Source organism: Corvus moneduloides, chromosome 4, assembly GCF_009650955.1.
Source record: "Corvus moneduloides isolate bCorMon1 chromosome 4, bCorMon1.pri, whole genome shotgun sequence".
NCBI lineage: Eukaryota > Metazoa > Chordata > Aves > Passeriformes > Corvidae > Corvus > Corvus moneduloides.
Genome location: NC_045479.1, coordinates 18,158,730 through 18,182,828, shown reverse-complemented (window position 1 = coordinate 18,182,828; position 24,099 = coordinate 18,158,730). Strand labels below are relative to the sequence as shown.

Below are 24,099 nucleotides of genomic sequence, written 5' to 3'. Positions count from 1 at the left end.
CTGTAAGTACATGTTTAGGTTATCCCACTGATTAACTACTTTAAAGAGACGTGGAAGTCCCCGGCTTGACCTTTTCAACAAAGACTAAATGATTCATTCACGCCTCCTCTCCACACTGTGAGCACCCAGCATTTCCTCAGCCCATCGCTGTCTCCAGCAGCTGGGAGGATAGAGACTTTAATGACTCTATGCAGTTAGGTATCTGAAAGGAGGGTGCTGAGAGGATGGAGGCACTGTGATCTGGGAACAGGGCATTCACTCTCACTTCAGTAGGCTGGAGGCACTGTAACACTTCATTTCCTCTACTAAAACCTTGAGGAGTCTCTGCATGTTCCTAGACAAGTGCTCTTACAGATCTACTTGCAATTCCATTATTTTGAAATGAAAATATCTGCCTAGGATTGCTAAATAATTCCTTAGCATGTCGATCATTAGGCTGGAGGAGTTCTGTTCTTCAGATCCTAAGGATTATGAACAGAGAGAGCTGAGAGGTGGCTATGCTGATGAACTAGTGTTTTTTCCCCAGCATTGCTCTGTGTTTATGGCTATGGAAAATGGAAAAGGTTTCCTAACAAAAATCTTGGGATGTTTATTTATTTGAGCTACAGTTTCTCCAGTATCGCTCTGTATTTCTCTCCTTTGAAAAATGAGAAGGTTTCCTGAACAAATATCTAAGGATGTTTAGCTGGGCTGAAACAACATTTTCCTTGTGCTGGGTGTACAAAGAATACGAATAGTGGGGCTTAGAAAAAGAAACAAAGGGCTCTGAGGAAACAGAAAGTACGTGAACACCTTGCTGCTTTGGCCTTAGATTCCATCTGAGTGGCATGGTCAAGTAACCAGATCTTGTTTATAAGGTGCAAATTTCAGCTGATAATATATGTGGCTTTGCAGATTTTTTCCCTTTCTAGTTGTGTAACTGGAAGAATATTTTGCCTGTGCATTAAGCTAAGTAAAACCAGTTGTGCTGGTCTTTTACTTCTTCCAGTGGTGTTCCATATAAATTACACAAATGAAGCAAAAACAAATAAAGAACCACTTTTCCCCTACACTAATTAAAGTCTAGCTAGCTTGTCAATTTATAAAACTTTGGGATCCCTTGGCTGGAGTTTCACGACACATTTTTATAAATCAAAACCAGATGACGGCTTTATAAAGGTATTGATGTTTGGCAAAAAATGTAGGAAATGCCCGCTACAGAAATAAAAGGATTAAGTGATCCACTCAGCAGCAGTAAAAGCTCCCATTAACCACAAGCATTCCCTCTGAACATGGGGCAGCCCTCTTAATCACTCTTTTATTCCAAAATGGCCTCTTTTTTTCTCCATTTGATCCAAGAACAATGTTTGTCTCCTGAAAGTGGGGGTAAAGAGGGAAAGATTATGGCATCCTTTTATGTGACAGACTGAATTACATTAAAAAAAGCAGATCCAGTAGTTTCTCAGAGGGCTTAGGCCTGCAAGATACCAAGTGCTCTGGCCAAGCACTTAAATGTGTACTTAACTTTTATGTATGCAAGTTGAAAATTAATTACTGGTTGAAGTGCTTTCCTGGCTCAAGGCCAACACTTTGCAGGATCAAGGCCATCTCTTACATAAATCTCCTACAATTTGGGAGAGCACAAAGCATTGAAAGAACAGTCCAATACGCTAATTTACCATAAACTGGGGATCTGGAGCAGGAATAGTTAGGTAATGTGTATCTTCACTGTGACAGAGAGAAGAACAAATTCAACTGACATGAGCAATCTGTGACCACTTACTCCAATTTTTACCCAAATTACCCTGTTTTATAATAGCCTCTCTTGACTCCCTCTCCCACCTGAGCTCACAGCCTTGCCTCTACAATCAGCATGCTCAAGCTGAAAGCAAGGAACAGCTCTTTCCACCGAGAGCATCTCTTACATATTTTTGCAAGTGCCCCGCAGTTGGAGAAGCACCAGGTTAAACCACCCTGCCAAAGTCTGGTGATGCACAGGGCTGTTTGCACTGGAGCCAATTTCACGTGCAACAGAGAGCAGCCTAGGAATTAGTGCGCTAAAGGACTTTGTAACTTTCAGATTTTATTTTGTGAAGTTATTTAGACTGTATTAAAGCCAGAAACACAGAACTCGACAAAGGCTCCACAACTCCTCTGAACAAATTTTTACAAGGATACAGAGAAGCCAGAGCCAAACTCTTCTCAGAGGTGCACAGTGACAGGAAAAGAGGCAACAGACGCCAGAGTAGGAACACCGGACATCCTGATCAGATATAAGGAAAAATATTTTTTATTAGATATAAGGAAAAATATTTTTCGCCGCAAAGGTGGTCAAACACTGGAACAGGTCGCACGGAGAGATTGTGGCATCTCTGTCCTTGGAGGCATCCAAGATTCAGCTGGACACAGCCCTAAGCAATCTGATCCAATCAGGCTTGCTCTGAGCAGCTGGCTTGATCTCCAGATGCTCTCCAGAGACCCTAAGTTATAACAGGAACCTAAGTTATCTTTTCAATCTGCTGCAAAAATTAGACTGCCAGAGTTTGTGGGGGGGGTGTTTAACCACAGTCTCCAATGTGTATGTGATACTGAGGGACACCTACAGCCCTTCATGAGACACAGAGTATCCTGCAGAGGCCATTCAGAAAGCCAGATGCAGTATCACTGAACATCGCCACTCAGATTGCTTCTGAATGAAAGGAGGGAACGTTTCACTAGCTAAAAGGTCTTAAATCTCCACACGTGGAATCTCTAGCTGATGTTCTTCAGCATCTCCAGGCAGTTCCACAAGCCTGTGTCAGCACACTCACATACATGCAGAAGCCTGTATCAGAGAGGGCAGACAGGCCTTCCTCTTCTGAACAGATGGGTTTCCTAAATAGATGGGACTAAACCACAACAAACACTCAGGCCATGTTGTATGTTACTCTACATCTAGAAGAGAATCAGTCCTTTGAGTGAACTCAAGATTCAGGGGAGATAGTTTCTAGGCATTTCACTTTCCCCTTGAAAACGAAGCTGTGACACCCTCAAAGCACATGAGAGTTCTGAGGTTTTTCTTCATAAGGAGCAGTGCACTGAATATTGCAGTGCTTTAGGTGTGGATTGATACAGCACCACAAATAAGAAGTTCTTATCCATTCTTCCTGCAACAGAAAGCTGAGATTGATATTTATTTCAAACGTTCACAATATTTTATTTCTTGTCTCTTTACAGAACAACCCACAGGCTATAAATTTGTGAGGTATTCTGAATGATATTTATCTGTATCTCAGTGAACCTGAATTTATACAGAGGCAACAAATACTCAAAACACAAGAAAGCAGCATCAGGCTGCTCTGTGTCACTGATCACAGACCATGAAAGCAGAGAGATTTCTCACTTTCAGGTAGGCCATCTTTTGGGTCTATTTTAAGTAAGAAATCTGTTGGCATTGTTTAATTATCTACTCTCCAATATTTATATTAGGCACAAAAATGATGACATACAACTTTATTTTAGGATATGTAAACAAAACTAGAGACTTATGCAGCCATTACCCTGCAATACTTCCTGAGAACATTCATCTTCTGGCACATAGCTGTCTTCTTTATGTGCAAACAGAAAATAGAAACATCATTTTTCATCTATGGCTTCCACAGAAAACAACTTAAAAATTCCAGCCTGTGTCCTCAAAACAGTTTTTTACTCAAGTTTAAATCACATGCAATGGACACTTAAATAGCTTATTTGCATGGAATAACGAAAGGCAGATTCCCACATGGGAATGGCAGACCCATCCTTCCAAAATCCTGGACTTCCCTTTTCTCAGTACTCCAGAGGAGATGAAATCTAATATCCACCATCAGATTTGCACACTATGAGCAGGGATGGGTACAACGAAATCAGCAGAATTCAACTGGGAATTCCCCATGCCAGACAATTTCATTACATGTCCCAGTACAAGCAGTGCTGTTACTGGACATGCCTGAAGTGTTGCAGGTCTGTCTCTTCCTGATCTGCACCACGCTCTGACGCCTTTGTAAAGAGGACAGAAAATGCTTTTATTGCTTGACCATTTATCTTCTCTCTGACATATGTTTAAAAATCAAAACACTCTTCATAATGTCTCACAACACAGCCAGAAAGTAGTATCTGCCTGTAATGTTCTGCAAATTTCCATTTTATTTCATTTATTACCCATATTACACTAGCATTTAGTGTCTGCAGAATACTGGCTGCCATATATATACATTTATATATCTATATGAAAGGATAATTTGGAGACATGGGTAGAAAATATAAATAAAGACATTATTTATATTTTGCTAAGCTGCTGGATCATCCAGGAAAGGTGCTGGCCAAAGGGTTTGGGACACCATTTTAGGGGAGACATTCATCTAGGATCTGCCCATGCAGCATCTGCTCTATGTATGTGCTAATTCCTCCACCGTGAACTCCACCTATTTTTTAGCAGGTTTTTTAAAGCTGAACAGGGAGATGAGGGCACCCAGATTCCAATACATCTGGATAATACTACTGCTGTGCCCAGATGCGCTACACTGTTTTGGAAGCCCAAAGGAAGTTTAGAAAATGGGAGCGAATGGATGTGGGAAAAGGGCAGGTGGATCCTGAGTGCTTCCTTTTGACAAGTTTAGCACAAGCATGACACACATTTAACATACTGCAAAATGTGGCACCACAGAAGGATGCAGAGCACTTACAATCCAACAGGACACACACTATCTTAAGTATCACATTGTGAAAAACATGACATATTGCACAGAAAACAAACAGCAGTTCTACGAAATTTTCCCCACATGTCTCCTTTGTGCTTTTCCAGTGCAACAAATCCAGTTTTTATCCATCTGCTGGGTCATAAGAGCCCAGTGTCAGGCCAGATTTAAGCATAATTGACGTGGGATGTCCTGGTGCTCCTTCTGACTTACATCCTTTCATATTAATATTTTATATTAAGAAAGGAAAAAACAAAACATAGCAGAGAATAACAATTAAGGCACACATTATGGATTTAAAAGGCAATATGTATTTTTAAACACCATTGCCACCTAAAATAATTTTCAATCAACCAAATTTGATTAATAATACAAAGATCTTTCATTTCTCTTGCAATAAGACTGTACCATTTTCCTACCTTGTGAGTATACCCAGTAAAGCACTTACCTACTTTCTATTTAAGATTACTCATTTCCCATATTCTAACCTCAAATTACAAGTAAACCTCAAGGTTTACTTGTAATATTATTCTGATAATTTCTCCGCTACTGAGCAGACCAGGTAGAACTTCGGCAGCGCACTTAATATCCTTTATACAAATCCACACTCAAAGTTACATTTCAGGACCAGAAAGATCAAGTTTTAATGACCCAGTGCCACTTTAAAACCAGTCCCACACTAAGCCTGTCATGGTATAACCAGCACAAAGCCCAGTCTGCTCTAAAAGATTTACTGAGACCCATTATCAGCAAAACAAGGGCAGTTCATATCAGCAAAAATGTACTTTCACTGCTGTAGTTTATGCAGTTCTGTCAGCAAATACCACAATATCCTCACAAAAACAAGGACCTTTCTGCTGGTGCTAAATGGAGATTTTTTTTTTTTTAATTGAACCCTTTGCAGATCTTATCATACTAGCTTCTTGTACAGATCTAAGTTTAGTCTTTAGATGTGGTTAGTCAAATTAATTTGCATGATTATGATTGTCTGCTATTCTCCTTGCTAAAGGCTGACACTAAATAACAATGAGTGAAATAATGAGCTCATCAACTTGTTTTTAACCATACAGGGATGTGAACCAGCCTTTCCCTCAAATCCAGACCTACCTGCTCTGCAAGGGAATGAACCCTCTGCTGCTCTGAGCATCTCAGCATAAGGTGCTTATGCCTAAACTACACAACAACTTTCCATACAGCTAATGAGGAGAAGTGGGAACTTGCAGAGAGGGAATTTTTTGATTATCTGATGCCTGCCTTTGAACAATACATCTTCCTCCCCTAGAAAGGTTTACACATCTCCAAGATCTCAGGTGACTATCTGGGTTTAGGCAACTCATTTCTGATGCCTGTTTTGGAACAAGTAAATTTCCTACAACTGAAACACACTTGCAAACAGCACCTGGAGTGATGTGGCAGACAGCACAAGGATATCCAAACTAAGCCTCACCTTTGTGCCGGCACTTTTGGATAGCACTAAGAAATAACACCATTTCTTCACCAGCTGGCAGAAAAAAACCACTTTGGTGATGTATGTACAGGCAATGTGAATTTTCTTGGTGCCAGACCTGCATTCAACTTACTTGAGCAGGTTGCCAAGGTTGAAGAGAGCTCGGTTGTGCTGAGGGTTGAGCTGAAGGGCCCGTCTGTAGTAGTCCTTTGCCTCCACCACGTCTTTGGTCAACGTCCCCAAGTTGTTGAGAGCACTTGCATGACGAGGGTACAGCCTGGGAAAAATGAAATACCAACTTACAGATGCTCATTAATTGACAAATAAAGCTGAATTGAGTAAAAGTATCCAAAGCTGACTCTGCCACCAATGCTGTTTGGCCTTCAATAAAGGGATGAATGTCAGCTAAAAAACCCTGTTTTCCCTTCATTTGCTGCAGGTCAGATGCAATCCTGAAGACCCTTTTCAACTCCCAAACAGATTGCAAATCAAATCTTCTCCTATGGTTCCTATATACCTCCAGGGCAAAGTGGAACACTGAATAGCTTTGAAAACCTATCTTACCCTTCAAGCAACAGGCATAATGACTAAAGCAGCCTGACTGTTTTTATTCATAATGCTTTTGCAACAAGCAAGAACTGCCTTGTCAAAAAATGTTTCCAAGGGAAATATGCTTTGATATATACAGAATCCAACACTACACCATTTAAAATTATTTGTTGGGGTTTTAAAATCTTTTTTTTTCACAATAAAAGTGATAATAAAGTGCAAAAGGAAACCTGAAATCAGCTGTTGAACAATGCTTTCAAGACCAAGCAAAATGATAAAAGAATCTGGAACCAGACTGCTTAACAGTATGAATTCTCTAAGCTTCTTGTAGCATTTGGTTCAGTACAGTTCTCCTTTTATCTGACCCGTTGATCTTTATATCTGCCTGTTTCAGTTACCAGATTACATATTCAGCCCAGTGCATCTCTGTTAAAATTCTCCACGAATTAAGCAGCAGGTCATAGTCCATTCAGCAGTTTAAATTCTCAAAGTTGTGCTCCTACATTAATATTTTAGTTTGTAGGTTGTCCTGGGTTGCAGTGTATTCTATTACCATCCTCATGAACTGTTGAAATCAGGTGGGGCAGTGTTTCCTTGCCTCCTCCCCCTGGACTATCTTTCTGTTAATGGCCCATCATTGTCCTGTGCATGACTCAGAGATAACTCCCTCCAGACCATCTTCTGTTAATGAGCCTCATCAACACTTGGCCTCATGACTCATTACCCCATTGTGAGATGCTCCACCCAGAGGGAGGAACCAAGCATCCCAGCGTGGATATAATCTGGGACTCTGACCACCAGAGACAGCCTTTCCACTGGATTTCCAGAGGATGGGCGCTACACAGCCACCACTGGACTTTCTGAGGAAGAGCAGACCCTTTCCACTGGATCACTGCTTCGACAGAACCACATCCACCACTTCAGGAGGACTGTAGCCACCATTTTATTGGACTGCTACCGCCACCCTGACTAACAGGGTGTCAGGTTGTATCCTGACTCTGTCAGTTTAACCCAGTGTTTTCTGCCTTTTTTAAAATTTTCCCTATTAAATTGTTATTCTGACTTGGTGCCTCCCACTGGTTTGTTTTCAAACTAGTACATAGGTCCTTCACCAGAAAACTCCAGACGTGGAAGCGATCCAGGACAAGATTCAAGTATCCAGGACCCTTTGTGCGGTAAGTAGGTGAGAACTGAGGGTCATTATGATAAGGAAATAAATTTCTGACAGACGCCCACAGAGGTCCCTGGTGACCAGCTGTGTGAGAAGTTCTGATGCTCTGAGGACAAGTCATCTGATAGTTCTTTGCCTTAGGTCCCTGATCATGGGAAAGTGATGTGGATAATGACATTAAAAGTAGTTGGCTATGAAAGCACAGGGTACAGCATGGGAAGGGGCATTTAAAGGAAGAAGGAATTAAGACTCTATAGTATAGCCTGACTAAAGTTTGCAACTGTTTTTAATCCAAGACTTTCCATGGTGGGGTTTTTTTTTCTTTGCCTGGAGTTTTTCACCATGTCAGTTCAGCCCTGGGATTTTCTGTGCTTAAGTACCATGAATAATTTAGCATTTTATACACTGCTACAACATTTGTATCAGTCACATTTTCACTCCACAGCTCATAAATGATTTTGGCAAGGTCTTATTTGGGGGTGAAGCTGGAAACAGTCAAGGGAACTCTGGGAGAAATGGGTGTGCACCATTAAGTAAGAGAAAAGCCCCAAGTCCTTTTTCCACCTAGCAAACAAGCACTGCAAAGCCACGTATTTGAGGAGAAATTGTTCAGGGATGCAGCCATGTGTGTTTTTTAAAAAGTGGCCTGTTATAATAACAAAAGATATATATAGTGACCATCATTCATAGCAAATAAAAACTACAGAGTGCCAGCATCCCTCCCACACAGATGAGCATCCCGTCTCGCAGAGGTCACCACTTCTGCTGCAAGCCCTTAGGTGCACTGCCCAGTGTCCACACTCACCCTCGCCACCTGCATTCGCTGCTCAAGTGACTTGGGAAGAGACCCCTACCTGAACTTGTCACAGAGTAGCAAAGAGTAGGAAATCTGTAGTGAGAACTGAGTTGACATAGATATAGCACCACTTTCCATCACTGAAGCTCCCCAGTGAGCCTGATGCATTTTGGGATGTGAGAGGCTTCCTGTGCTTGGAGAAGTACCAGCAAAAGACAAGATGATGATGAGGGTGTAGTGTGGAGTCTTGACCTTGGCCCTCAAATCCATCTGTCATCTAGTCTAAGTCTTTCCAGGGTGGGAGAAATGTGTTCCAGAGCAACAGCAGGGGAGGAAAGAAAAGGGCCAAGCTTGCTTGTTCTTCAGCACTTGGAATGCAGCTCTGTGTGACACCTTGACCAGACTCTTGAGCAAAGAACATCTCAGGGCAAATGACCAAGGGCTCGGTCTTGTTTCCCATTTTCTCCATGGGATTTTGACATCGTTTTGGACCAAGGAAAAGCTCTGGCAGTTGCATTTTTTGAGCCTTTTTCACCAGAAGGCTATGATAAAAGCATGAGCTACTTCTGTCAGTACTCACACATAAACCAGCTCTAATATTTGACATGAAGTCACTTGAGTTATGAGTGGGCAAAAGGATTTCAGACAATTCTTGAGCAAGTCAGAAACAGATTAACATTTTACAGCCCTAAACCTGATGGTTTTTCTCTCAAATTTTCAGAAATTAATTCTGTTCTTGGCCTTTAGTGCTCCTATGGCATTTTAGGCCCAGGAGATTTGCTTGCACCAATTTGGAGTGAATGAAAACTCAAGATTAAAGAAGGGAACTGGTTTCACCTTTAAAGTGCGCAGTTCTGACCAGCAGCTCCATAAATACACTTCCGAGCTCAGTGCTAAAACCTCTCAACAGCAAATCACAGCAAGTCTCCCTTGTATCCTGGGCTCTATTTCTTGTCTTTTACATTTATTCATTACATCTTGTTGCCCTTTCCAAGAAATGTAAGTGAAAACCCAGAACCTCAGCAAGCACAAATTGTCTGCTTAAACCCGCTTAGCATCTGGCCTGAAGAACTTAGGCCATCTGCAATTTTACATATCTGAACAAAAGTTAAGAGAAATTCTGACCCCAGCGAGCTAAGGCAGTGGCGTTGGGCTTTGCCGCTAGGGTTCAGCTCTTTTATTTCTCTCCAAATATTTCATTTGGAATATTGCTTTATTATGGTGGTAGAGCAGGCTGCCACTCAACTGAGTTCAGCAGAACAACCAAGCCTAAGAGAGAATCACCTCTGGTAAAGTAACCAGAGCCAGAGTCTGAGCCCATGACCATCCATGCCATTACAGAATCACTGAACGACAGAATGTTTTGGGATGTAAAGGACCTTAAAGACCATCTTTTCCAATTCCCATCCACTATGGGCAGGGACACCTTCCACTAGACCAGGTTTTTCAAAGCCCCATCCAACCTGGCCTTGGACACTTCCAGGAATGGGGCATCCACAGCTTCTATGAACAATGTGTTCCAGTGCCTCAACATTCTCACAGTAAAGAATTTCTTCCTAATATCCCATCCAAACTTGCCCTCTTTCAGTTTATGCTGCTTTCATACCACCCTCAAATCGTTCCCAAGAATGGTCCAGGCCTGAGCCCACGTCAGAGTTTGGTCCCAAAAGCCAAGGTGGACTTGGCCACTGTCTCTCAGAGATACAAACATTTACTGAATACTTCCACGTCAATTTATGCCAGTTGACCTCCAGGCTAGAGAATGTGGACCAGATCATTTTTTTATTCATTAACATGGATGTTGAATAAAGGACTAGCAGCCCTATTTAAACTACCCTCTGTTCAGGCACACCCACTTCTGTCAATAACAGCTCCCTGGGAATAAAAACAGAGCACAACAAAGTCTTGTGGCAGGATTTACGCAGGAGCATAAACCTTGACCACAAGTTACCAACTGAACCAACATTTACTCAAGAACTTGCTTTTGCTGTAGGTGGCTTGTTGTAATGGAGGGAGACACATGTACTTCTCCCATTTTGAAGTTATCAGGAGGTTTGTGATGTTTATCAAGACTTCTGGAATTGGTCTCAATGAATCCTAATATTCAGCATTAGCTTATTTTGATCATAAGCTCTCTAATGCAAACATTGTCTCTTCTCCATTCTTCATTGATACGAAGAATGTGTTTATTTCTTAGAAGGGTTAGAAACACATTACCAGGACAAGGAGCTCTCCAATTAACCTGGAGTCTCTTCATGCCACAATAACGACAATACTCAGAATCCAGACTTTGTTTTATAAACCATCACTCTGAGGACACTGAGATGCAGGAGATCAATTATTAGAACATATCTAGCTTGTTTTGCAGCTTCTCTTACGAAACAAAGCTTTCTACGTGGACATATATAGAGCTGTATTTTCCTTGCCACCACCACTGATAATGGTAACAGTCTGCAGGCAATACCCTTCTTGCTATGCATCTGATTAGGCAGAAATTCCTCTAGGCTTCACCTAATCAAATGCAAGTGCTGCATTATTTATGAAACAAAGCTGAATTTCATTAAACTTATTCTACAAGTAGCAGTTCATGTAAAAAATCAGTTTATCCTTTCCTTTAGAAATCAGAATAATTTTCTTTAAAATCTACATTCAAGGATAATTATAATAGGAGTCTTGGAATAGCAAAATTATGGGAAAGCAACCCATGAAAGTACATTTTAAAGCAGACTGAGATTTCATTTCTTAAGAGAAGACAAGTGGGATGTTTCCTTGTTGCAGAATGAATAATTCAAACGGTTCCTCCAATGCTGTATCTGCAATTGTCAGAATAAATTTCAGCAGCCTTCCCTTTAACTATTACAGGTATAGACTGCACAAGAACTCCTGTTAGTAATTATCCCCACTTCTTTTAGGTTAGCAAAATTCCCTCTAATACCACTGAACAAAAGCCCTTTTGACTTGCACAGTCAAGAGATTTCCAGTTTCCCAAGACGATACCAGGTATAAAACAGATACAGTCATCAAAACGCTGATGACCATTTATTCTGCTTTTTCATTTAATGCCACTATTATCTGAAATGGTAGGGGTATTTAAAAAAAAATTTGAAGGGCTTTGTTTGGCTCCTATCTGAATTACAAGACAATTACAGAAAGAAGAGAAAGGGAGGAAATTTGTTGTCATGACTGCAACCTATGATCCTCTAAGAATTTTAATTCTTTTAATTCAGATCGAGAGAGACCACTTAAACAACTGGCAAGCTCTGCTCACAGTCCTGCCTTTAAACATCCCCTGGTTTAGTGCCAGGGGTATTCAGGGGAGGAAGGCATTAGTGCGACAACTACCCAGCATTATGTGGGTTTTGCACAGGCATTGCTGTGTGGGTAGCAAGCAGCAGGGGATGGGGCCAGACCAACATGCAATTAGCCTGGAAAACTACCATGGACAGCATGGAAAGGGCTGTAATGTCATCTTTCAGGGGTCTGGGCAGCCCCCCACAGGCACTGCATGATAGAAGAGGTTACTGAAAGCAGCCCAGAGACACTTCTCAGAACTGGGACAGTCCTGAGATGTCACATGAGGGTGACTCTTCCTGATGCTCCAGCCCAGTGACCAGCCCTTCACCACTCTCCAAGGACTGACAAAAAGCCTGTTGAAAGCACGCTCCCAGTGACTTATGAGTTCTTATAACCATTATAAAACTCGTAAGCAACCCCGATCATCATTAACCCAGCAGCCATGACATGGCAGCAGCAGAAAGAAAAATCTGCCTGCATCATCTCCATAATATTCAAAGGAGCTCCAAGCATACTATTTTCTTCTATAAATAAATAATAAAATAATAAATGAAAAATAATTTAAAAATAAATGATTCAGTTGGGGAGATCTAGTGTGCCTGTTTTTTGTTAATGCATCTTTTGATTAAATAATGCATTTAAACTCAGCACTCACAGGGACCCCGCCACCTTTGAGGCAGCTGTGATAACTCAGCCCCCTGTGCTGCCCTGACAAAACAGGCTGTGTCACCTCTCTGTGGCAAGAGGAGAGCTTGAAGAGCCCTGGGTCAGACCTCTCACCACTCCTCCTCCATACAACAGGACACTTCCCTGACAGCCACTCTTGGCTCTCCTGATGCCTGTCCAACCCTACCACAAAGCTCAGCATCCATGGGGCTCCCTGCAGCCACATTAGGCACATGGACTCAGGCCTTAATTACCCAGGCCCAATTACTTGCTGGCAGGATGGCAACTTGCTTTTAAGGCACGTTTTGCCCCATTCCAATATATACTGTAATTATTGGCATTGTTTTGCCAACGAAAGTAAGAATGTTATATGAATAATGTTTCCATCTGTGCCAAGTTTTAATACTGCCCATTTTGTATTTACTCCAGTATACCATTTCAAGCCAATTTTCCAATTTTGCTATTACATCACACTCATTTTCATGTATTTATGTGAGTTCTCAATAAAGCTCTATGTCAGGCTGAATTAAAGCACGATTTGATGTAATTCCGAGACCAGTCATCCTTTGGGGAACAATCCTGCACTGGCAACAATTCAGGTCATGGCCTCATGACAGTGTGGCACCTTGTTCCAAGAGCGGCTCTACATGATGTGTAGGTCATGAAGGCAGATCCTATGTCTTCCTCAAAAAGGTTTTCAACTTGCAACATTTGAATTTCTTTCATAGAAGGAGAGGTGATCCTGCAATATCAAGCAGCAGCTGGCTGTCTCTTGAAGAGTTCTAGTAGTTGCATCAATATTTCCTCAAAGGTAACACCCTTCAGCTTGGCAGAAGGTCGTGGCAGGCTGGGGTTTTTGTATTTAAAAAAGCACCTAGAAATCCTGCTGAAAGTCGGGCAAGTGAGAGATCTAATGCTTTTAGGTTCCTTTGAAAGCCTCAGGCATAATCTTCTTCCGTGAAAGCGTGACAAAGCAGCAAGATTCCTGGCTGTACACAGCACAGCCTGGAGCTGGGTATTACATCACACCCTTTTCCATGCACTCAGCTGCAAGGGGGTCCTGACACAACACCAGGAGTAAGACAGGGAGTGATCCCATCCCAGTCTGGTGCTGGGGGCTCAAAGCGCATCCCTGAGCAGTGCTGTGGGTCCCATGAGGATCCTCATTGCTGTTACATGGGCCAGCTCAGCTTCTGAGGGAGGTCCTGCTCACAAGTCAGTGTGGGGTCATGCCTGATCAGCAGCATCTACAGCAGGATCTTGATCTAACCTGGGATCTCCAGAGGCTGACTGGGTATAAATAGCAAGTGCTGAATCACAGCCAGGGATCAGTGGAAGGAAGTAAGGTCCTGGTTTTATGGCTTCTCCCCCTGCCCATCAGCCCAGCAGGCAGGAACAGCAGCCCACAGGCGCCCTGCCACCAGCAAACCCTCTCAGCAGGGTGAGCCTCCAAGGCTGAAGGGCAGAGCACCCTGATATTGAGGGAAACCTCTCCAGGACAGAAATGCCAAAAAAAAACAAACAAACAAACAAACAAACCAGAGACTCTCAGTAGATTTAATCTGTAAATTGACAAAAACCTCGTTAATTCTTTGAGCTTGACATTCATTAAGGAAAAATACCCCCAACCCACAACAATATCTGAAAGCTTGCCATTCAAATAACCAATCTGTAGCACACTAAACAATATTACAATTTATAAATTTTCATTACATTTTCAAATTTGGGCAGGCATAGAAGCCTGAGAGTTAGAGCTGAGTCAAACAAAGTTTAAGTCAAACAATATCACAGCTAAATATAAATAAATAAAATCCTTCCTGCTAAACTTGCATGTTCCCTGAAGTGTGGAGGCAACATGAGGTTATCAAATGGGGCTGTCTGCTTATTCTCTCACATAAAGAATTTATGCAGGATCCACGTAAGTCTTGAAAATCCCAGAAACCTCAACACTCCCAAAGCCCAGCAAAGGACTAATAATTCACAACATGCCTGACTTATAGACAGTGTGAACAATGCAGGCACCTCCACAGAGCCCAAAGAATCTTGAGGGACCCCACAGCAAACAAGAGACCATCAGGTGAGCCCTTCAATCAAACGTGACATGAGGGGATAAAATACCAACATACTCTCACTGAAGCAGACGGGGGTGAAATCACACCTGCCATCTCCCGAGGCTCCCAGGTGCCAGGGGAAGCTGTACAGCCCCATACTGTACAATTTTCATAAAAACAAGGACAGCAGGCTAAGAAAAAAGCAGTGGCTGTGGGAATGAGTAACTAACCCTTGCATTTGAGGTTATCACTAGCCAGAAGTGAAAGGTAGACTTAAACATGTGCAAAATACAGCCGTAAGTTTCTCTCTGCATAACCCACATAAAAATAAAAATAGATGCCTTGTCCTAATAAGAAAACACCTTTTCATCAGAAAAGCATTTTTCTTTCCCCATATTATCAGTCCCCAATACATAAGTAGGCAGAGCTTTGATGCAGTATCGGAGAAAGGCTATGGAGTTGTCATCCTCAGAGCTGATGGGGGCTTTTCCCTAAGAAGATGTATTTGAAAAGCCAGCAAGTCCCTGAAGGGCAGCATTGAAGGACCTGTACCCACAACAGACACCATGGTATAGGAAGGGACCCCACCTGTAACCACCAGTGTCCAGGGCTGAGTTACACATCCATCTGTCCATCCCAGCAGGCACACCCAGCTTCTACAGCTCTAAATGCACACATACTGTCTCTGCATTGGGGCTCATGGTTGCACTTAATACCAGTTCAGTTTTTAAGTAAATAAAAGCCTGTGCCTTGATTGATTGTTATTTTATCACTAAAAAGCAGAAAAACTGAGCAGAGGGGTAACAGCCCTCAAAACAGGCAGGGATTAGAACTTTATCTAGAGAACAGGTTCAAAAATAAATCACACTGGCTGAAGTAATTTGGCCACCATCCCATGCAATGTGTTGTAAAGGCCATGAAGTCTCTGATTCGAATTCTCAAGCAGCCCTTTCAGCCATCAATTACCTTTAAAATACTCAACAATTCCATCCAGCTTCAGGACAGCCACCACACATCTACACAATACTCCTTAAGCCTATTGTCAAAGCTCAAATCAGACCACCACGCAAAGTTACTCCCAACCACTTGGACATGATCCACCTCCAGCTCGTAACATCCACTATTGCAGAGTATTACATGAAATCTCTATGAAGATGTTCCAGGCTTGATCCAAGGGCCTGATCTAAGTAATATCAGAATGTCAGAAGGGCACTCACGGTTTCGGGAGCAAATGCAGCCACAGCAGCCACAGCAAAGCAGCACTGCACATTTTTTACTCACTAAAAACAGGCTAACAAATGGTGCTCATATTTTAATTCTTCCCAGAAATAAATCACAGATGGTATCCAAGGCCACCTACAGTCCATGCTGAGAGGCATTTTCAAGGCAAATACACTGACACACACACATAAAGGGCTGGAAGAATACAATTTTTTTACTGCATGGAGAGTGCAATTTAACTGAATTTAAACAACCCCAGATACCGATGATTTAAGATATATAAAACCCCAGCAGGAAGGTGTGTGAGAAAGCTTAAGAAGAAACCTGAGTCTCCCTTACAGCATTAGGGCTTTATTTCTAAAATGTAGTGAGTTGAAAGAACAGCCTTGCTCTTTTTCTTTTCTACCCATTTTCATGATGCTATGAACCAATTTTGTTCCCTCAAATGAGGGATACGAACAAGCTACTTACACTGTTTTCCCTTCTCCATCTAGCCTGTGTTTGAGTACTAAGGATACATAACCACGATTTCATGACCCTTACTGATGCCCCAAACCAGCATTCCCAGTTCCCACGCTGTAAGCAATGGCCTAAGATGTATTATTTGCAAGCTCCTCTGCAAGAGCTAGACCACACAAATTGCAGCACCACGTGTTTTCATACTGGTTTCTCTGCCTCCTGGCCCACTCTCTCCTCTCTCTGAAGGCTGAACAGCAGAACAGCTCCCTGAACTGCAAAGAAAGGCAGGCCAAGAGTTCTTACTTGCTGTCCAGAGGCTCCCTCCTCCAGAGGACGCCACAAGGGGGAATGAAGGTTTCTGCGTGGCAGGCTGGTCCCCTTCCCGCTCTGTTTGGTCAGCAGCATTTGGCAGGGAAAGCCTAAGGGGAGTTTGTGGCTAGGAACCTGCTGATGGACATGTACACACACAGAGGTAACGCTGCAGAAATGTGTGCATTCTCAGGTACACACACCAGTGCATTTATGTACATAAATTCACAGGATCACACTACATGAGGTGGATGCCTCCTGCAGGACTCTGTGCTGTCAGGCATGTTTTAACATCCAGAAGGCAAACATGAATTTTTAGATGATGACCTTTTTTCAGACACAGAAATGTTGCTTGGATAGCCCAGAACTATTATTAGTGTGTTTGTCCACCCAAGGATTTATTTAGTGTGTTTATCCAGCCAGGAACCCAGCAACCTCCTTCAGCCCCACCCACTGATGCTCACATCGATCTGCCCTCCATGGGAAACACTGCCCTGGCAACAAACATGGAGAGGCATGGTAAGACAGAACTGCTTTGGGAATTAAAATGTTGAATGAGTGCAATTGTAGGAGGGAAGACAAATTATTTTTCTTCCCTCCACTGTTAAAAGGAGATTGATTTAATTGATAACAAATGTTCACCGAATGGGTTTTAAGGCTCAGGCGTTCTTCTCTCTCTGCACGTCAGCCCATGTGCTTTCCTGAGGAGCAATAAAACAGTCTCAACAGTAACATCAAGCACACAAGGCTGGGGAGAAGCAGGACGAAAGCTTGGTAACTATCAACAACAGCAAAAACATCTTCATTAGCACATCAGAGTTGTTCTTCATATTTGAGTGAGGTTGCACCACCTCATATTCTCACTCACAAATGGGAGACAAGTGGTGAGATACATTTCAGGTAAGATCAGCACTGTTTGATCTCCAGGAGCAGAGGTTCTCCAGAATTCCTAACAACAGCCACAAACCTGCAGCAGAAGCAGCAAGAATGTTAAGGCCATCTTTCAGAATAGTCGTGGTCAATTCACATCTCAGGTGGAGTATTTCCAGCCTTTACTTTCTGCAGGAAAAAACCCCAAAAAAACCCCAGGATCTCCTGGGGTCACTACCATATGTCAGGCAAACCAGTGAAGCAGTCTAATCCAGCGGTGTGTTTTTCTTGTTTTACTGCAGGTAAGATGAAAGGTTTATAACCCACTCGACAATTGCTGAATGCCAGCTGTTTGTCGGGCCTGTTTTACGGGTAACTCATCTGGCATCTCTGAAGGGCTCCATTTCCATTCCCCTTTTACAAACTACATATAGGAAGAGCTTTTCCTACATACAAAGAATTTTTGTTCTTTTCATTCTCTCCATCTCCAATTCCAACGTCATCCTCCATTTGTGCACTTCATTTCAGTTTTCACTTCTTGGAGAGCATAATTAGATTGCACTGATTACCCAAGCCTGGCTAGGTCAGGGTGTTGTGTCACTGGCCTCTGGGCTGGGCTGAGGAATGAGTTATCTGATGGGCCACCTGCAACGGCACCAACAGGTGGTTGTTGGGACTGATTGCCAAGTTTGCCTTGGAAACCTCCCCTGCAGTTTCACTGTCAGAGAAAACACATTACACTCCTCCAGCACTTTTGTGCCCTGAAGCCAACAGAGGTGCACCAACATTTGCCAGCAGGGAATCCCACCTGTGTCTGAAAGCAGGAAAGGGAGCAGTTAAAGCATTGGGGATCACTTTTCCAGGATTTAGTACCAATTGCTAGGATTTTACTAGGTGACTTGTGTGCACTTCAACATCTTTTCCCACAGCTACAACTTCACAGGAGCAATGTGTTGCTTTGCCAAGCAGACCCATGGCAGCCAGCACTTCTGGCAGAGCAGGAGCGCGTGGAAGTGCATCCTTACATTGGTGGAGTTGGTGGAACGGCAATTGCTCGCAGTTCAAGCAGCACAGTGCAGACTGACAACATCACTTTTGTTTACTGAACAATTAAACTCATTCACCAGAGATCAAGCAGACCTGCACTGTCATTTGGCACAAAGCTGGAATAGTGGATGAGCCATCACACACTGAGGCACTGCAGCTCTCCCTTTCCTGTCTCCCAGGAGCTCCCAGGCAGCAAGCCGTGTCCTTATCGACTCCATTTCCTTATTAATTCCCTATTGATCTGCTCACTGAGCACTAGGCAGAAATAATATTTTTATCCTCTGTACTCTTGGCTGTGCTGCCATTGGATTGTGAAGCCTCCTGAGTAGCTTGGGTTTTCTGTAACATGGGGAGGGATGGATCCACCCACACTTGCTGGGAGATCAGGCACTCAGTGAGGGGTACCTGTGGGAAATCATGAAAGCTTGTTGTGTGAATACCTCAGCTGCTGGTCTGCCTACTCCCTGTTATGGAAATTTACAGAGTGGTAATTCATCTTTCCAGGTCAAGCCAGTGGCCAAAAATATCCTGAACCATCAAAATCTGCTCAGGATGTTACAGCTACTACCTCCTTCTCTCTAATTGTGGAGATTGGTCTACAATCAGAGCAGTCTGTGAGGAGCTGGTGTCTGTAAGGATGGATAAACAGCTGGTTTTTGTGATACCTGTGTAGGGTCTGCCACTGTATCTGCCTGAGGCTGCCTGTTCCACACCCAGCAGCTTCTCCACTGCTTCAACACAGCCATCAAATGTAGGCACTCAGCAGCGGCTGCAGGGCCCCCACACAGCCCCTGGCACTGCAGAAAGGGTCTGTCTGTTTGAAGGGAAAACACAGACATTACAGAATGTACTCCTCAACAAGAGAACACACTACACTTTTTACTTACACTGTTCTATTGCTTATTACACAGACCCCAAATAATTTCCTTGTAACAGAGGTGGGAAGAAGTAAAAATAAGGAATATATAAGCGCAGAGAATACAATGTGATGGGAACAAGTAGTGCAGCTTCCCAGTGATGGAGACTTCCAACTCCTGGCCTGCACCTTTGGGTCAGAAAGAGAATGTGCAAGGCGAGTTTCACTTTTCCAGACTGCCAGTTAATCCTGAAATTACTGAAGCAAGTGGGCACTAGTACCAGTGCCACGAGACACCAAGCACCTAGAGAAGAGCACAGTTGGTTCTGTGGGGCTCCAAGCCCCAACAAGGCTTCAGATGCTCTATAAACAACACCATCAGTATAAACAGTGCTATGTAATACAGCTGAGAAAATGTTTGCAACCAGTTCTTAAAACAGACTCTTTCATAATTGAAATACTGCAGAGCAGAAAACAGCATTATAATTACAATAAATGCGTGCTGCTGAGTTAGAGAAGATCTTTTGTCTGCAAATCCCATTTACACAAGCAGAGGCAATGCTGGTAGGAGCAGTTACATTACTCTGTGCACTCCACCTCAGGGCTTGGATAATTTTTGTCAGTCCCTCTTCTTTTTAACTTGCAATGGGCTTTTCTAGTAAATTGAAGAAATTTCAGAGACTAGATACAGGAACAACTGGAGGACTGCAAAACCTTGTAATGCTGAAAAAACCAGCACCTATCAAGCAGCAGGTTAAGGCAGGAGTTGATCACTCTATGGAAAATGGACTTTTGGTAATGGGATCTTCAGCGTGGCATTAAAAGGTGTAAACAAATTCAATGACTGGAAGCTGGTGTTAAACAAATCAGTCTAAAAATAAGGGAGGACATTTTCAGCAGCCAATGTAATTAACCTTCAGTACAGTTTACTGGTGGTTGTGCTAGATTTTCCATTGCTGGAAACATAGGAGGTTTTTCTAAATGACTTCCTAAATGCCCAGCATGGTCAAACAGAACAGGATGTTGCTCAAAAAAGCTAAAAATCACCTTCACCCAGGTTCAGTCCCTCCTCAGTGACAATGAACTCCTGTCCTCACAGGTCAACCTGGGTGTGTTAGGAGCCCTTGGAGAGCTTTTATCATAACCCTTCAGCTGGCCAAAAGACAAAACATACATGTAATTTCTGGAGTTTTCTGTCACAACACATGTCAGGAAAGAACATTTCTTCCACCTCCTGACATGCCCTATGGAGCTGAGCTCTGCCCTTGCTGTCCATCAGAGCCACTCTTCACCTTGTCTGTCCTTCCCAAACATGCTTCTACTCCTGAAAACACTATCTGCACGCTCCGTGCTTGCTTTCCCTTGCCACCATGCCATCCCCCCAGCCCTGTTCCTTGCATTCATTTCCCAGAGGGGCTTTCTTCCAAGTTCCAAGGACCAGAGGGGAGAGGTTTGGGGAACTGGGGTGACCTGTTTGGTGCACTGAGCACTGCCCGGGGAGCAGCTGAGCTGTGTGAACAGCACTGGCAGGAGCAGCAAGTGGAGGAAGCTGCTCACAGGGAGTGACCCCATCTGTGTGTGAAGGAAGGGTCTTTCACACATACCACAGGACATGTCCTGTATCACAGCCCAGCCCTGGGGCCTGGTTTACCGCTCATCTATAGGCAAGGCAATTCATCCTCCTGCTTCGGCTTCCCCCTGTACAGAACCTCAGCAATGATATTTGCCCTGCTACTGCAAAGGAGCATTTTCAGGATCAATTAATTTAGCATTCATGCAAAGCTCTGTGGACAGAAGCCTCAATACAAGCAGTAAGTACCATTATTGTTACTGCACTTCAGATGGCTACCGCACTGACATTTTCCAGGCATGCACCATTAACAATTTACTAAGATAAATGGCCCAGGAACCTGAAAACGCATTTAGGACAACTACCTCCTGCTTACCAGCATACATTCAGCTGTGTAAATGACACCTCATCGCTCAACGTGTAGCTATGGCAACATTTCTATCTCATATACTGAAGTGCACACACACACACACATGTGGAGCTGGAGGGAAGCCAGGCTACCTCTTTTCATGACACACAAACACGGAGCCAGGGAACTTTCCCAGGCTCTGAAAGCCAAGCTGCTCCCAGGAGCCAGGGATGAGGAGCAGCCAACTTGCCCCATGCCTGTCAGGAAGGAGATGGGTTAACAGCATGAGCCCCACCAGGACCCCAAGGGACTTACTTGAGAGCAGTTTTGTAGTGGTAGATTGCTTCAATGTTACGGCCCTGGTCTTTCAGAAAATTGGCATAGTTGTAGTGCACCTTGGCGTTGTGGGGCAGGGTCTTCACTCCTGAGCTGTAAAGAGGAACAGAAGCAGGACACAATTAGCAGCCAGGTTACCCCATCTTCCCCTAGGTCCACCTTCTTCTCGCACTCCCTTCTCCTGAAAAGCTTGCTCGTAATTCGAGCACCTCGTCACCTCCTGTGCATTTGTGCCAACACAACTCATGTTCTAACTCCGAGCTTGTCCCATGTGCCAAGTGCCCCGGGCAGACATAAATGTGTGGCAGCAATTCAACTCATCCTGGTCACTGTCACCGCAGGCACTTCCAGCACCAACACTGCAACACTCCTGGTGGCCAGATGCTATTGTGTTTTAGAATCTGAATCACTAAATTGAAAGACCAAAACCAAAATGGCTAATATTTAGAGGGAAAGCATGTAGTACTTTCTAAAAACTGAATCCCTGCTTAAACTTGAGTGTCATGAAGCACCTTATGAAAATCTCGATTTAAACCTGGCACTGCAGATACCAGAAAGAGGGTATCTTTTCCATGTGCATCAGCACTAGATGGGATGCCTGGCATACTCCAAGTACCAGCACATGTGCACTGCTTAAGGCTGAGCAGAGTATGGCCAGGATGTGAGGGCTAATGGGACTCTAACCCTTAGGTGGCAAAATAACGCTCTGGCATTATGAAACACGACTGAGGATATCTGGCTGCACAGCCACCCCATCCCTCCCCTTCATCTCCCCTGCTATGTGTAGACTGAACTCAACATTTGGAATTAATAATGAGGGCACAAAGCAAGCATATGCCTATTTGCTTAATTGAGAGCACAGAAAGCAAGGTACACCTTGCACAGCCAGAAGAAATGCTGTTTCAAGGTTAAAGAGAGAAAGAAATCACAGGAGCACGTACACCATGGAAACATTTCCCTGCAAGGATCCAGAGAAGTCAGCATTCTGTTTAATGGGGGAATTCTTTCCAGCACATAAATAGGGGCTCTCTGAGGTAGCGGGAAATAAGGATGGATGAATCTGTTCACGGAAAAGCAGACAAAGTCCTGTTTCTTGCTCACAAGCAGATTCCTGCCAGCTGCTCTCTTTTCTACTCCCAGCATCTCTAACCCTGCTACCTCAGGTAGGAAAACCAAGGATTAGAGAATTCCCAAGTCTTGTTGCCTTGCCTTGTCTGTCTCTCCTGCTTAACTCTGGTGAGCATGGAAGTTAATCATAATGAGACAGGCTCACACACAGCCCCTGCAGTGGGGTGCACATTCTCTTGCATGGGAAGAATGCACCCAGAGCTGCAAAAACCCTTTGAGGGGGATTTCATTGCAAAACAGCACTGAGGAATTGCAGCGGCAAATGTGGTATCCTTTTGGTTATCTGCAGCCAGTGGCATCCAGCATCGCTGACACCTACTTGTGAGAGCTTCCAAAGCTTCACCCACAACTGCGTTGCACAGTTCAGCTCAACAGAGCCACGGTTTGCCTACTAAGATTAAAAGTACACCTTGCATTTGGCTTCCTAATCATCAGGTATTTCCAAATTACTTACTGGGAGCACTACAGGAATAAGACATTTTGTGACTAATCGCTGAATTAAATCAGTTAATTGATGCTATTCTTAAGAGAATGATTTTCTGTATTAGTTTTCACAAAGATATACTGCACCAGCAGCAAGTAATGTGTGACTGCTATGGCTGTGTTAATTTCCATTGGCCTTGGGAGCTATTAACTACACACTTACAACCTCTGGGCATTACTGGAATATTAATTCTTATACAGAGAGGGTTTCATTACATCAGCATCAGTGTTACAGGCAGAGACATGGCACTCAAAACTGCTGCTCTCCCAGAGCTATGTGCGAGGAGCTGCTCTGCTACAGCCTCTGCTGAAACAGAGCAGACTGAGCTAACAGTGAGGAGTACATTACACATGCACGAGCACTTCAGTTCCAATGAGATACAGTCTTAACAGCAAGATGCATATGTTTCAATACTTTAATTCTGAACTGTTTTCCTTTAAGTAGAATTTATCACCAATTCTGCTGGTCCCATTTATTAAAACATCACTAATAAAGCTTCTTGCATCTGTGTGCTTCTGCTGGTGGCGGGGGTGACACAGGAAAGGCAGAAATGGGTCTGGGTTCTTAAGATGCTCTCTTCTGTATCACACTGTTCACACTGACCTATTTATTCTCCTCACACGGGCGGGGAGGGGGATGTTTCATTTTGTAAATGCACATAGCAGTGACTGAGGCTGCTTGGAGCCTCTGCGCTGGGAGAGGCAGCAGCAAACACAGCACTGGATGCAGAGGAGAATTTTTGGGAGTGTTTAGGCAAACACTCCTGGCCAACTGATCCTTGACCAGTCGAGAATGCTGTTTG

General features: G+C 43.4%; 1 protein-coding gene across 3 annotated transcripts in view; it reads right to left on the bottom strand.

Annotated features, from left to right (window-relative positions):
- TMTC1 (transmembrane O-mannosyltransferase targeting cadherins 1) overlaps positions 1-24,099 on the bottom strand; it is a 139,166-nt gene that overhangs the window by 17,230 nt on the left and 97,837 nt on the right. For all 3 annotated transcript variants that reach the window (XM_032105560.1, XM_032105561.1, XM_032105559.1), the window contains 2 exons: positions 21,665-21,778; positions 6,275-6,418 (listed from right to left, as the gene is read on the bottom strand). In XM_032105560.1, coding sequence (XP_031961451.1) covers positions 6,275-6,418; positions 21,665-21,778 — 258 coding nt within the window. The remainder of the gene's footprint in view (positions 1-6,274; positions 6,419-21,664; positions 21,779-24,099) is intronic.